The 15,620-nt window shown below is 37.5% G+C and overlaps 1 protein-coding gene across 2 annotated transcripts in view; it reads left to right on the forward strand.

The window, feature by feature from the left end:
• WDR70 (WD repeat domain 70) overlaps window positions 1–15,620 on the forward strand; it is a 133,705-nt gene that overhangs the window by 109,662 nt on the left and 8,423 nt on the right. For both annotated transcript variants that reach the window (XM_017823660.1, XM_017823659.1), the window contains exons 14-17: window positions 9,662–9,762; window positions 11,243–11,322; window positions 14,024–14,140; window positions 14,487–14,649. In XM_017823660.1, coding sequence (XP_017679149.1) covers window positions 9,662–9,762; window positions 11,243–11,322; window positions 14,024–14,140; window positions 14,487–14,649 — 461 coding nt within the window. The remainder of the gene's footprint in view (window positions 1–9,661; window positions 9,763–11,242; window positions 11,323–14,023; window positions 14,141–14,486; window positions 14,650–15,620) is intronic.

A 15,620-nucleotide genomic window follows, 5' to 3' on the forward strand; every position in this document is an offset into this window, starting at 1 on the left:
CAGTTGCGTAGAATTGGAAAGTATCTGTACATTTGGAGAACAACATGTTGAAATTCTTGCTTAAAACTCTTTTAGGCCTGTTTCTGAACTTTAGATAGAGTATGAGGGCATGAGAGGGAGGAAGTGTTTTCTTTTAAAGCTTTGAGAACTTGAAGAGAGGCAGGAGTCACTCTGCTGGCTATAGGTTGGAACACATGTGGATCTTTAATGCAGCTGAGCATGAGTTTTTTTAGTGTATTCTGAGACATTTTCCTCTCTTTTCACAAGTGGTGTATGCATTCTTGCTGGGATGTATTTCACAAAAAGTGGCAGAGAAGTTTTTGGTCCATGAACACTGTAAGCCATGTAAAATATGTCCATGAAAATTTATACAAAGACTCGATTTGTATCTACTGTACAGCAGTCTAAATACCTGAAGTTTCTAAATGGTTTCACACCTTTATTATAAAATGGAAAAGCTACTACTTTAATATCTGTCCTAATAACAGAAATTGTTTGAAAGTGGAGGTAACCAAAGAGGGATGGGGAACAATTGTTGAAAGATCTTGTGGCAGTGGGAAGCTGTCTCCAGCTGTTAGCATCTGAACATTTGCATGTTTTATTAAAAGACATAGACATTCTATGCAATAAATGCAGATTTTTTCTGAAGTAACTTTGTACATTCCCCTTCTCTTTTGGGAAGATATATCACTAAAGTCAGAAGGACTTATTGTTGTGCAAGTTCCAGAACAACAAAAGATTAAGCTGAAAGGCACACTGAGATTTGATCCCTCAGTCAGCACAAGTTAGAAACTACTCTCAAATGTAAGTGGTGTATAACTATAGGCTTAGGTAACAGATAATGTTAATTTGGAAGGTAATTGCTCTTTCATACAGGTTTCTGAAGTAGTATTGTTTTGTTGTTTTAAGCTCCTATGTGTTTAAAAGATACTGCATTGCACAAGCAGTTCTTTACCATGAATATATAGGAGTTTTACAGGAGAAAAGACAGAATAGACTTGCTAAATAAACTAATTGCATGCATCCTTGCACTGATTTTGACAGACTGTTGGTTTTTTTTAAGAAATACTAGAATTTATAAAGATTACAGTTAAGATAAATACTCACTTCACTCAGAAAAGCCCCATTTAACCACTGCTGGGGTGACCAGTCCTTACAGAGTCAGGACCACAGTCAGAATGTCACTTTACATATTTGCTGTCTTCCCCGCTGACGTGCCACTTATCTGACTGTCTGGACAGCCCAGTGCCGCAAACCCAAGCAGTGCTGTTCAAACACAGCCCATCACATACCGTCACGGCCACTGAAGCAAAGCTTGCAGATAGGAGAGAGAGAAGGCTTGTTTAAGTTTTTCTTTCCCTGACCAAAAATATTTTGTTAGAGCAGCAGCTCTTTTCGCTTTTTTATTGTATAGCTTCAGAACAGATTCTGAGGAATTATTTATTAGATTGTAGGTTAGGAAAAGGGTAAGTAGTAAGAGTAAACATAAGTTTGTTTCTGGTTTATCCCTACTCAGTTTTTAAAGATCTCCAGAGCTAGACCTGATCTTTGAAGCTAAGATTTTAAAGATTTATTAGACAAGTTTGTATCGGCTTTATTTTTTCTTCACTAAGAGTATTCAATATGGCTCCCGGGATCCTTTATCCTTGACCTGGAGTGTTTTATGTAAGGAGCACATGCCACAGTATAGATCTTCATTAGTTTTCTGGGATTTTTATATAGTTATTTTGGCCACTGGATGCTGCAGGGATTCACCTGACCAAATATAGATGTCTACAGCTGATCCAGTCACCCTAGGCTCGTTTTCTAATCCACAGAGAAAAATAAACACATTCAGACTGTGATTTTATCTCATCCCAAAATAGACCTCTAAAATAGGTTAGTTGAAGGCCACTGTAAAATGCTTATTTCTTTCCATTAGCTGTAAAGGGAGTTGAAAGTTTGTAGATATTTGAAGAATAGATCTCTAAAGATTAGAGGTGTAGACATGTTAAGTTTGGTGAGGCAAGTCCCACCTAAGCTCTTCGCTTCCCTCTATTGCTGTTTAGTGTCTTGTGCTAAAGCGCTGAGACATTTCATCTCTTGTTCCCTGACCTTGCAAATAGCAAATTAGGAGATAATGGGTTACTTTTGCGCTCATTTCTATTGATTTAAGGATTTTTGACTGTAGTCACTTTACAGGAGGAAAGCCTGCCACTCTACGAAAGGATAGCTGAGAGTGAAGCCTACACACTCTTACTTGCACCTGATTTTCAGACAATTGTCAAAACATCAGCAACTTCACCTTGGAATTGGAGAACTTCATCTTAATTGTGATTTTTTTTTTTTCATGGCTAGGCTTCGCGAACGAAGATTTAGGAAGGCTCTATCCACGTTTGTTACAAGCATGCTGGTGACTTATGAGGCCAATACGAGACAGACATATCCGATTGCAAAAGGCACAGCAGAAAGACTCCTTAGGTGGTGTATTCAGCAAGACACGGTTCTTTCTGCGCTGCCTTTTCTCCTTGAGAGTGATCCTGCGTGGGTTCTCAAAGGAGACAGCAGCGTTATAGATGGTGTGTCTCCAGGCCTCCCGATTTGAGGCCAGAGTAGACCAGTTATGATGATCAATATGGCCGAGGCTGAGATGTTGTTTCAGGGAGTCTTTTCTTCTGGGCTCCTCTCTTGAGGCAGCCGATGGCAAGTTTACCATAAAGCAAGATCTTAGGGAGGTGGTGATCTTAATTGTAAAAAACTCTTTAAAGGAAACATCATGTGAAGGAAACATCAAATGCCCGTGAATTCTTGCTTCAGCAGTTAGAGATGCGTGAAAGCCTAGGGATTATCATGTTTCCTTTCCGTTTTCAGTACTTACCTGGAATCAGCAGTATTTTTTTTCCAGTGGTTATTTGCAAGATCACTTTTGATTTTTCCAGTTTACAGGTGGGATGTTGCCTGCACACTTACCACAGGGGTAGTAGGAATATTGGCTGTGTGTCCGCACTATTCAGTAGAGATTTCCACCCTATCAGGGTGGTTTTATGTAGAGATGGAAGTAGATAGATACAATCTTCAAAGCAGATTTGTTTGTCAAGGTTTTCATTTAAATAGCATGCACTCATAGCCATGGGAGTAGACGTAAATTTAGTGAACTTAGCCTAAAAGTCTGATAGCTGCAGTTAACTGAATAGTCATTTCTGACATTTTGGAGCAAATGTATAAGCGAGTCAAGAACAATCAGAGAGGAGTGAATATCTGTACATGAAGTGAAAAGAAAAAAAAAATGGAAATTGTTTATTCCAACAGTGCATAACTGATATGGAAGCACGTTCTTCTTTCCTCTTTTCTGCATGGCAGGAGGAGCTTTACCAATGAACTTGAAAAAGCTGATACATTATCATATGTTATCTGAAAATACACTTTACATTTTCAAAGACAGCTGCATGGTACTTAGCCTTAAAACTTAATTGTTTTAAGGAGAAGAGGTTGTTTTCAAAGGAAACAATGTCTGATTGAGAAGCAGTAAGACCTCCTGAAGGAGGGAAAAGAAATTAAAATATCTCTTTAAAATATGGCCCCTATAATTTACTCTTCATTTTGCATTGGCAAGGAGAGAGTATAGTGCCATTGACCTGACTGCTCTAGGAGTGTATGGTGATTCCTATTTATGTCAGAAATATGAACATTCTTGGAATTTTTTTGAAAATGGTGTAAATTGATATCATTCCAATCTTGCAGCCAATTATGACCTCCATACATATCTCTTTAATAAAATTTGCTAATAACAAAAGTATATCTTGAGGTTTGTAGATATATATAAAGGTAGTTATGGTTTGTGGGATATTAGCCAAAGTTTCAACTGAAATGCACAAAATAAGAAAACAAAGCTTTTGTACAGCATGAGCTCACACACATATAAAATGTTAGTACTGGAATAAGAAGGCAATGATGGAGAGTAGTCTGAATGTTCCTTAACTCTCTTGCAGCAGAGTGAAAGAGGATAGAGGAGAATAATACTTTCAAAACACATTCTTTATATATGTTCTCATTATTGTGTTACATAATGGGCAACCTCACAATTTGGTAGATTCAAAAGATAATAGTGAGATTAAGTGACTGCTTAGACTCTGGAATTTTGCAGGAAAATTTTTTAACCCTAAGAAGTAACATTTATGTGAAGGCTATACATACTCTATAATATGTTAGAACTATGAACACTTGCTGCATTGACTCAGTTTTTTTTTCTTTATATATATGTTTTCCACAGTGCATCCTCTCAAAGCTTCTCACAGTCCACGTAATCACTGTCAGTGTGAAACATCTCTAACCGTTCATAGTCCTTTTCACCAGAAATTATTAACCTTTCCTTTCTTTCCTGCCTCCAACATGTACTGACCCCTCTGAGAGTACTCTTCCCATCCTGGGTCAGCTCTGCGCACACTCTAAAACTGGATGTTTTTACCTGAAGCGTGGGCCAGGGAACTGAAATTTTGCCTTCACTGCTGCAGTCTTGAACCATCTTTATAAGCAAAGGTCCAGGTGAAATCTTTTAGTTCTTGACATCAGTCTGTAGTTTTATGACCTTACCAGCTTCATGGTTTCATCTTAGGGGGTAAATTTTCCATTCCTATGCCACAAATCATTTTAATCTTTTCTTGCTGACCTTGTAAAATGCCCTCTCTGCATTGTTTACTCCTGTCAGGGTGTTGCCCAAGTGCTCTGGACAGTTTCAGTTGAGGTAATTAGCTTTTGCTTGCTGAGAAATCTGCTTTGGTTATTATTCACTTTACCTGTTAAACACAGGGGTATATTTCTAGACCAGAATAAGTGTCTCGTTCAGTTATAGAAAATTATGTTTCAGGCTTCAGTTTCTCATTTAGAGACACTGCTGTTAACTCACATCAGAGCACTGTATTATGTTCATAGTACCAACAAACTCGTGTGTGTAGTTGCCTAATGGGCTAACCCAGATGGAGAATAGCCTAACAGGAAAATTATTTGGTGTAGTTTACTGTTTACCTGCAGTAACAGCTCTGTTTATAGGATACAAAGGGAAACACAAGTGAGAACATACTCTTAGGGGTGACACTGTTTAGGAACCACCCCAGAGCTGTGCATGGGCTGGGACTGCCCACCTCAGAAGGAATGCAGGTGGAATAGTACACAGGGAAGTACTGTTATCATCGCTTTGGCTGCCACCTTTCTATGTATCTGAGTTTTACCACATTGAGATTACCACATGTTATTAAGCTTTTAACATATTATGAGTAAAATTATCTAAACCTGAAGTTTATTTGAAAAGAACTGTAAGTCCGAAGTGAGTAATAGCACGTAGTCTAAAATTACAGTAAAAATTATGTATAGTTCAAATAAAGTTTTTAATTTAAAACAATAGCATAGCAACTTCAGAAAATGGGTTAGACTAGTTTCAAGAATAATCAGTAATATGTTCTTATATTATTAGACATTTGTTTAAGAATATGAACATTTTCATCCTGATGGCAAAAGCCCATGTCTTTAAAATTTTATAGATAACTTTTTAATTGGCTTTCGGTTTAAGTCAGTATTACAAGTCACCTGAAAATAATTACAAAGGCCTACTATCAATAACATCCACTGAATCTGTTCTAACCTCTTTCACAGTGACAATGAAGAATGTAAATTTGGAGTGTTTCTCTTTCTGTTAACATTTTTGATGTTTTACTTGCCTGACTTCACATAAGTATTTTCACAATCTTTTCCCAGAATTTCCCAAGCTATTGTGTATATGCAATAGATATTGTCAAAGACTTTTCAGATTGATTTCCTTTGAAGAACTTAGTGCTTTTGCCACAACAGAAGTACCAATGAGCTTTTAAATTGTAACTAGTAATTATCTTTTGTAATTGTCTTATAGTCACAAAGCTGGCCACATCAGTTCCATGGAAAAATTATTTTCAGAATTTTTATGTCAGGCTTCCAGGGCTTCATGCTCCAAAAGTGTGGTGTTGGAAACACCCAGCCATTGCAGATATCTTTTTGCCAAATGTTGAAGATGTTTATGGGATGATACCTTCTGCATTTTGTCATTCTTATTTGTTACAAGACATTATTTTCCATTTGCAAAACAAAGCTATCTAAAATTTGTTAACTGAAGGGGTTTTTTGTTGTTCCGGTGTTTGTATTTTCTGATTCTTGAAGCTGTAACCATGGGGTTTCCTAACAACCACTACTACTGTTAGTCAAGTCTTTTCTGCTAGGTTTCCATAAAGCAAGGATAGGCAATTTAATTCCCTGCTCTTTTACTTCTCTTACCAAGCATGAAACCATCTCGGTAAGTGGAGTGAGAGCTCTCAGTTTGCTCTTAACTGCTGAGGCTATTGCTTCCAGCCTGAACTGCTGTCTCAGGGACAAGGAAAACTGTAGGTACCACCTTGTTTATGTTGGGTTCCATTGCAGGCTACAACCTTAAAATGAAACAAGCAATTTTTAATAGGCACTTGTAGAATGGCAAATACTTTCTCCACCTCAGAGAAACAGAAAGTGGCAGCAAGAAGCCCATGACACAGCCCTGGTGAGGCACATCTGTAGTGCTGGGTCCAGTTCTGATCTCCCAGTATAAGAGATAGATTAACAGAATAGAGTACTGTAAAGATGATTAAAGGCTTGGCATATCTGGCACAGAAGGAAAGACTGAGAGAATTAGGATTGCTTAGGTTGGAGAAGAGGATGCTTATGTGGGATTTTATGCGTAAATACTTGAAGGGGCACAGGGAGGTGAAGCAAGCAAAGCAAAGCTCAGTGCTGCCCAGTGACAGGACAAGAGGTAATGGGCACAAAACTGATCATGGGACATTAAACATAAGAAAATGGTTTGGGGGGGTTGTGTTTTTTGGGTTTTTTTTTTGGTGTGAGGCTGGTTGTAGATTGAAACAGATTGCCCAGAGAGGCTGTAGAGCTTCCATCCTTGGAAATAATAAAAAACAAACTTGATGATATCCTGTGATGTATGTCATAATTTACCATCTTGGACCAGGATGGTTGAATTAATCATCTCCAGAGCTCCCTTCCAACTCCAGAGCTCCCTCCACAACTTCTGTGGTTGTATAAAATTCAGTGTCAGTTGTTGGGTATCTACCTGCATGCACAGGTAGGCCAAGAGAGGAAAACATTTCTTTTTCAGCAGTTAACACACTTATTTGCCTGGAGAGCTGGGAGGTAGGACCTGCTTTGAGTTGGAATTTGGTATTTAGCATTTCCAGTGATAAAGATGTCTACCTGCCTTAATCTAAGTGTAAACAGTAGGGAAGTTAGATGTATCAAAGGATAAATGCTCTTCAAGGGTTAATTATTTTTGTATGATAAAGATTCTCCTTACCCTTCCCTCCCAATGTTAAGACCTAGTCTATAATGATCCCTTTATTTTATAGTTGATTAGAATTTTTGCTTCTTTAGGATAATATGATTGGAAAATTTATTAGGGTATAGTTTGGGGATTCAGTATTTAGGTATTTTTTAAGTACTGTCAATTTCTAAAATAATCTGAAAACTGCATAAGTAGTTTTTATTATTTCTTATAAAGTAGGTTTATATGCTAATGGATTAATAAAATTAATTGCATGTTCAGAGCTTGTGTTTGTTTAGTCTTTAACAAATTGTATTCTGGGGACATTTTATGGTTTCAGAAGATTTATAGGGCTACATTTAATGGCAGTTTCTTTTGCCTGCTTTGTAGCACGTGCCATGGTGGTTTTAAGTGTGCTGTGCATGTTTGACAAGTTAGAAACTTAGCAAGCCCCATCAGCGCTGAGCCACACTCCCTCAAGCTTGTTTTTGTTGGCTGGTATCCACTACCATGCTATAAAATACATTTACTTGACAGTAGAAAGTGGAGAACCACATTAACTACAGAGTTTAAAAAGGCTGGCTAAACACATGCAATAAATATTAATAAAAGAAAAGGCCACCCACCTTTGACCTTCAATGCTTGATATTAGCTTTGGTGTTTTACAGTTACTTTAGCATTTTGAGCTCTACATAACAGTATGTAAGACTCTCTTACTTAAATCAAACAACTTATTAGTAACCTTGTATTGTGACAGGAATCCTAGACATAATGCATTGTCAGAGATTTACTTTGTGCTTCATAAAAATGTTGTTCTTTAGTTGTCTTGTAATTAACAAGCCAGGTATATTTGTGCTTCTAAGTAAATGAGAAGGGTATAATGTGTGTGTATCTGTGTAGAAGAAGGTTGTTTTGCTGAGGAACTTTATAAGAAAATTCATCTCACTGGGTTTTTATTCTTAAACAAGAACATAAACTAGAAAAACAGCTCAGAAGAGTGTCATCGATCATCTTGTGTGAAGTTCTGATTCATGATGTCTGGATAAGCCTCAGAATTTTTTCAATATTTTTTAAATTCAGAAAACAGAAATAGTATGGAACATGAAATGGGAAGTGATCCAGGAGTCACTAGAGCTGATACATAGCCGTTCTCTTCCAGGTCAGATAGCTCTTATCTCACAGGTTGTAGGGCTGTATTACACCCCTAATTATATTTTATCTTTCCTGTGTTTCTCTTGTCAAGGCATTTGTGGTTCCCATTTTGTGAATTCCATGTACTGTATTGTGTGAAACAAAATAATTTTGTATAGATACTTCAATGACAGATGAATGAAAATGGTTGAGTATTAAATTATTAATTCACTCGAAGAGTGTGTTCCTGGCTATTGAGGAGGAAGTCGTAAGCTGCAAGGGTGGAAGGCTAGGAAAAGGAGCATTTTCCCATTAAATTCTAACAGGATGGTGCAACTTGATGTTTATTACATAAGTGGTGCAAACCGACTTCAGCCTTGGACAAAATCCCTTTAAAGAATTACTCTCTTTCAGAAACAGATTCTTTCCCCCCCCATTTAGTCAGATGCACATACAGGTTTTGTGTTTGTTATGAGATGGGTTGTCCTTTCTGGCATATTGTTCCCACTTTGTCTGTCTTGAGTCAGAGGCTCGAATCTTTGAGTTTCTGTGCTGACCTGCTGAATCAGATGGAAAACAGTGATCACATGGGGATTCAAAGTCATATGGAGAACCATGCTGTGTGTATAAAGAAACAATACTCTTAATGTCTGAAAATGAGTTTTGCTGCTGACCAGAAGGGTGACAGTGCTGTGAGACATTGGCTACAAATACCAAGTTCTTAGTGTTGTGGGGAAGAAAGAAGCAAGAGTGAAAATCAGCATCTCTTCTATTTCTGCAGTCAGCAAGTGAAAGGTCAGCAGTGTATGAGAAAAAGGCAAAAATAGATAAAGCAATGAACAAAGTGGGAGAATTAAGATTTAAAAATAAAAATGCAGAAGTCATGGAGGCCTGGATCACTGTATATCAAATCTGAAGCACTTTATTGTTCTTCTTCAAATCCCTCTAACTTAGCATTTCCATTTTTCTCATTTAGACTGTGGAGCAGTTAGCCTATGGAAACCACTAATTATCACACTATCACCAGTATTCACTTCCTTCTCTGCCTACATCCATGTGTTGTCACTCCCTGAAGAGGAACTTCTGTTCATTCACATATTCACATATCCATTCATGTGCTTACACTTGTTCCTAATACAATGTGATCCACTTTGACAATGTGAATGTTAATTCTAAGATCTAGATGAATGACCAACTAACTATCAATATGTCACTTTGTTTCAGAGTGTTGTGCGTTGCCTTTGGCATCCCAAGCTGAACCAGATCATGGTTGGTACTGGAAATGGTTTAGCCAAAGTGTACTATGATCCTGTCAAAAGCCAAAGGTATGTAAGTATCTTCTATGATTAAGAAAATTATCTTTTTTTCTCAAATTTAGCCTGATTCTGTGATTCAGTGATTATAGTAAGAAGTGAGAAAAACTGGTCTAGTAACATTCGTCTTGCAGTTTTACTTATCTAACGACAGTAGAAAGAGAAAAAATAACCCAAAATGTTTGCTTCTGAGAAGCGGTACGTTTTCCTCTGGGCTTTTCATGGTGCAGTATGCTGGCTGTTCTACCTGAGTTTACAGACACTTTCATTTTTTAATTTCATGAAATCTGCAGTAAGAATAACCACCCTTTTATCCTATCTCTTGGAGGTTGCTGAGGTAGTGTTACTGAATGGATATTTATTGTATTTAGTCATACTTTTTAATGTATATTTTTTTCCTGATATAAAAATCTTGTTTAGAAGCATTAAATTTCAGTGTTGGTGAAGTAATACTGAAAGACCCAATTTGAGAAGGTGCCAACCAAGGAAGAACATTTCCATCTTTCTTCTGGTCTTCTCCCCCTTCCCCACTTATCACATGTGGATTTTGCCTGTAAAAAGGAAAAGGGAAAAGTGTTAGTGATTTATTAGAGATTTAGTTATTAGTGATTTATCAGAGGGTGACTTGTCAGCCTGGAATGAAGAGGGCCTAAGTAGTCTATAAATACTTGTCTTGTGATTAATTTGCTTTTACCTGAACTGAGGCATGCTTCCTTCCTGTTAACAGGGAGGAAATGTGTACTTCATTGATACTGAGTGGTATAAATACAATATTCTTACCTTATATGTGCTCATCTTTGTTTTGCTGGCATCCAAAACCAAACTGTGTTACAGTTTGTGGTTTCTGGATTCTTACTGTGACCTGGACACTTGGAGGTGAAGATAAACTCTGGTTTACAAGATTAGCAGAAATAAGTTTTATTTTTTTGTGGTTTTGTCAGTTTAGAGAACAAGAGAGTTGGTCACCATTATTTGGACCCTTCTCCAGAGAGCAGCTAGAGTCTCCTAGGCACAGACCACAGAGCCCCACTGCAGTTTTGTGTCCATTTTTTTCCTGGAATTTACCATGAGGAGGAAAACCACTGGTTTAAATCAATCTTGCTGCAACCAAGCTTATGCAATCTTTCCTGCTGCAGTGTTACAGACACTTCTGGTTAGATAACTGCCACCTCTGCTGCTTAGGAAGAATATTAGGTGCAAATCAATGCCCATGTTTGGAGAGGAGCACTTTCAATGTGCACACTATAAGTACTGTGGACAAACGAAGTGTGAAATGAATCTTCCACCCTTATTTCTGCATGTCATATAAACTGCTCTGTAACAGAAACACTATAATCTCTCTCTACCCTCCTTCACATGTGCATGAACAGGCAAAGATACACACATTCATGAATATTTAAAGTGCTGTATAATTTTGTTGAGACTGTCTTGAATAAAAACTGGTTTCTGTTTGATGTAAACAGGCCAACTTAACTGCTCTGTTTCCTCCTAGGGGAGCAAAATTATGTGTGGTCAAAACAAAACGAAAAGAGAGACAAGCAGAGACTCTTACACAGGATTACATTATAACACGTAAGGAATTTAAACATATCTTTATAGCAGCATCCTTAGCTCTTTCTTAGGTTTGAAATTGTTTGCAGATTATTAAGCTTCGTATTTTCCCCCTAAAAAGTTGCAGTCTTTCATTAAGCACTGATCATCAGTATGAGATATTGGTGCTTCATGCAAATTTTTTGTAGCCTTGCACAACCGGAAAGGTATATATATTCTGTATGCTCTGTAACTTTGTTAATGGTTGATTTCTAGATTGCGGTGCACCCAAAAGCCTCAAAAATTTCAGAGCTTTCTCAAGTCTTCAGTTTTGAATGACTAAATTGTGGAGTGTAGACGGATTTAGGAAGAGTTTTGCCACTTGGAGAACATTAGCAGTACCAGTGACAAAATCAGAGACTTGAGAGATAGGTCTTGTACAAATTCAAAGGATTTTTTAAAATTTATAACTTACCCAGAGTTGTATATGGTTTTGAATAGCTTAACTATCTCTAGCCTCTGAGTTTTTAAGACCTTGTATTCATATTAAGACTCACTGATGAATAGGGAGTAGTTGTCGTTACTGTAAACTGTTTAGTGATCTGCCCCAAGAACAAATTTTACGATGGGATGAGGGGATTGATTGAGAGATTTTGGCCCTCCCCGTTAGCATTACCCAACATGGTGTTTTCTCATGTGGAATGAGAACAGTCACACAGTTGTGTTGTCTTGCTTCTCTTCATCCTTTTCCAGCTCCATGGTGTTTGTATTCAGCTCTAATTTCTAGTAGTCTTGGTTTTACAAACACTAAAACCATTTCTGTAAAACAAAAGCAATAATAAACAAAAACAAGCTTTAGAATGAGAAAGTTTGGGCAGTCTTGGTAACTAGACCCATATCAAGGCACTCTGGTTCTGGGTTCCCATCTCAGGTACTTTCCAGCTGCAGCTATCTCCAACCTACTCCACTGCTGCAGATGTCCAGCTCCAGTTTTTGGGCTAAAGTAAGTAGCAGCTGCCAAAGATCAGGGATTTTTATCTTCTTTGGGTGCTCTTCTCAATCCATCCTTACAACACCCTTGACTGTAACATTTTGTGTGCACTGTGTCTACACCGTAAAGAACTTCTGTGACTTTTAAAAAAAATTTCTGCTAAAAATTCAATGGAACTTGTGTGTTCAATGGCATTTATAGATGTCACTGAATGATACAGGTCCAAATTATGCAAAGATTCATGATTTTATCACTGAGTTCTTGCTGTTGAACTGGTTTTTCCACGTAATTTTGAAACTAAATAAGGATGCTTTCATATAAAACAGTGTAGAAAAATGTTTTAAGGATTTGCTTAGCAAGTTTTTAAGTTTGTTGCATATTTTGGAAGCTTTTAAGAGGTTAGATGTCTGTCTTTTAAGTTTAGAAATAGAACTGGGAAGAACTAAAGATCTCTGAATTGCTTTTGCAATGTGAACCGATCCCTTTTTCCCTTCTCCTCATCTTTTTTTTTTCTCTTTTTTCTTTAGACTTTAGTTGCTCTTTAATATCAGAATTGCCTGTAATGGCTACTTAAAATGTAGGAATGTTGTTTCAAGGGATTAAGTGTCACTTTTGACACACGGGAATACACAGCTTGGGTTTCCCTTAGACAACCTTGACTCCACAAATGGCAAAAGCTTGGATCTGTGCATTAGTCACCTGAGATGTGCTATGGAAACTGATCAAGCTTAGTGCTTGCCAGAAAATTGTCCCAGGCATTTCATACTTCATGAAATCTGCAAAAATAAAACCTAAACATTTGTTTCCAAGAGTTTGCTGCTGTGTCACCTGGCTGTGACTTTGCTCAGTCTAATAAGTTGAGCAGGCTTACAGAAAAGAGCTGAAAACTCGAACTGATTCAGGTCCCTGAATGCTGCCTTCTGGTTTTTTTTATTCAATATAGAGATGAGGTTCCTACATTTAAGATTTTTTGGTTATTTTTAGTCTTTGTTGGATTGTTTGACCCCTACACAGTTTCCCACATTTTGGGAAACAGCAGCAGTGAGCACATCTGAATGAGAGCTAAACATTACATCAAGAAAACCATGTCCCTCATTGTGATACTTCTTTGTTGCTGACAAATGAGTTTCTTGTCTGAGTGGACCTAAACCATTACTGTGATTGAAGGTGCTGTAACATGTTTCTGAGGAAAAGTAAGTTTTCAGTCCTGACAATTTAGCCAAATTGTCTCAGTTATGAGTATTTTTCCAATGGTGATTAATCTTATAATTTAAGAAGGAACGTGATTGTGACTTTATATGCATAAAATTACATTTGGAATCATTGAGTGGTTTCCACCCCACGCTGTTTCAGATCCAAGAATGTATCAAGAGCTTTGTCATGTTCTTAGAACATGAGAAAGCTGTAGAAACATGAAAGTTCAGAAAAAAGCAACTGGTTGGTCACAATGCTAATGTTGAGAGCTGAACGACAGAGGAATGAATTAAATATGCATAAGCTGTGCAGTATTTCAGATGAGAGGCTCCTGCCTGAAAGAACCCTGGTATCTGGCTGCTTTCATCTTCGAAAAATTCAGCAGAAAGAAACCCGCCAAAGTACACCTCAGTAGACCACTGTTTGTGTATGGAAGAACTGGGAGGTTGCTCCTGCCACCTTTTCCATTGCAAGAAAGAATCCAAGTCTTTGTATTTAAAACCTTAAAAAGGAAATGGAATTTCTAACTTTTTTTTTCTCCAAACTGTGACCCTTCAGCCCATGCACTTCCAATGTTCCGTGAGCCACGACAGCGAAGCACCAGGAAACAGCTGGAGAAGGATAGGCTGGACCCCCTGAAGTCTCACAAACCTGAACCTCCAGTAGCAGGAGCAGGTAATCTAGGCACAATCATTTCAGACTGTTGTATGCCAAAGGGACGTCATGCCTTGGTTCTGCAATCCTTTTCAGTTTGTGTACAAACCTTTTTGGGTGGTGACTTTACCCTATAGATGTATGGGCAGTGTCCAGCACCGTAAGACATTGATGTCTATGATTGGAGTGCTGGCCTGCAAAAAATTAATAATCACAGTGACTTACTCTGAGTTATATAATCAGTAAAACACTTGCATGAATGCAGCTCTAAATTAGACTCCTCCTATAGTACTAAATAACTTCTTTGTACCAGACCACTGTTACAGACATTTCATGTTTCTTAAGTATTTTTCTCCTTTTGCTTCAGGTCGGGGTGGGCGTGTTGGAACCCATGGAGTCACCCTGTCATCATATATAGTCAAGAATATTGCACTGGATAAGACAGATGATAGCAACCCTCGAGAGGCTATTTTACGTCACGCAAAGGAAGCGGAGGAGAATCCATACTGGGTTGCTCCGGCATATGCTAAGTAAGGAAACAATTTAAAACACAAGTAATATTTCTGGAGGCCAGTGGGAGTTCAGTAAAAATAGAAGAGATGTTTTTAGTGGTATACTTTGCCTTTTTTGGATTGCTGCCACAAATACGTAAAGCAAGAGTATACCATACACTTCTATGAAGATGAGAGTTTACAGGAGATTAAGTTACTGAAATTTCACATTTCCATTTATAAAATGTACCTTTCAGTGCTAGAAAGTTATTTTAAAGCTTATTAGAGTTTAGAATCTTCTAATCAATGTCTGATATTGCAGTATATCTTTTAATAGAGTACTGTTGCATTGACATAATGGGATGATTTTCCAATATGCCCTCTAGTTCTGACTGATTCTTAGGTTAGACCTTCAGAATAAGTATTCAGTGTTATGACAGCATATTCTAGATGATTTCTTGGCTGTTGTAAGTTTTATCTGAAAGTTTCCTACATGAGGACCCGCGTAACTGCTTGAATTAGCAAATTTTAAGGGTACAGCAATATTAAAAATTGTACCGATAAAATCTCCTACCAAAAATTCAGCATAAAGAACTAAGTTTTCAGTTACATAAATTAAAGAGCTTCATCAAGATTTTTGTAGTAATATCTTGGTAATCCCACAGATGGCGATTTACTCAATTTAAATGGTATGTGTGAATGTGGTATTTGTATGTATGTGTTACAATGAAAATTGTGCAATATGCTCCTAGAATGCTTTCTGCCAAAAGGGTTTTTTTCCTAAAAATAAATATATTTCAAACAATAAAATAAATACATTCACAATAATACTAAAATAAGTGCTAAATGAATGCGTTTCATACTACTGAACAGAAAGTCATCATGGCTAGGCTTCGCGAACGAAGATTTGGGAAGGCTCTATCCACATTTGCTACAGGCACGCTGGTGGCTTATGAGGCCAATACGTGACAGACATATCCCATTGCAAAAGGCACAACAGAAAGACTCCT

The sequence above is a fragment of the Lepidothrix coronata genome, unplaced genomic scaffold (genome assembly GCF_001604755.1).
Source record: "Lepidothrix coronata isolate B3197 unplaced genomic scaffold, Lepidothrix_coronata-1.0 Scaffold104, whole genome shotgun sequence".
Taxonomy (NCBI): Eukaryota; Metazoa; Chordata; class Aves; order Passeriformes; family Pipridae; genus Lepidothrix; species Lepidothrix coronata.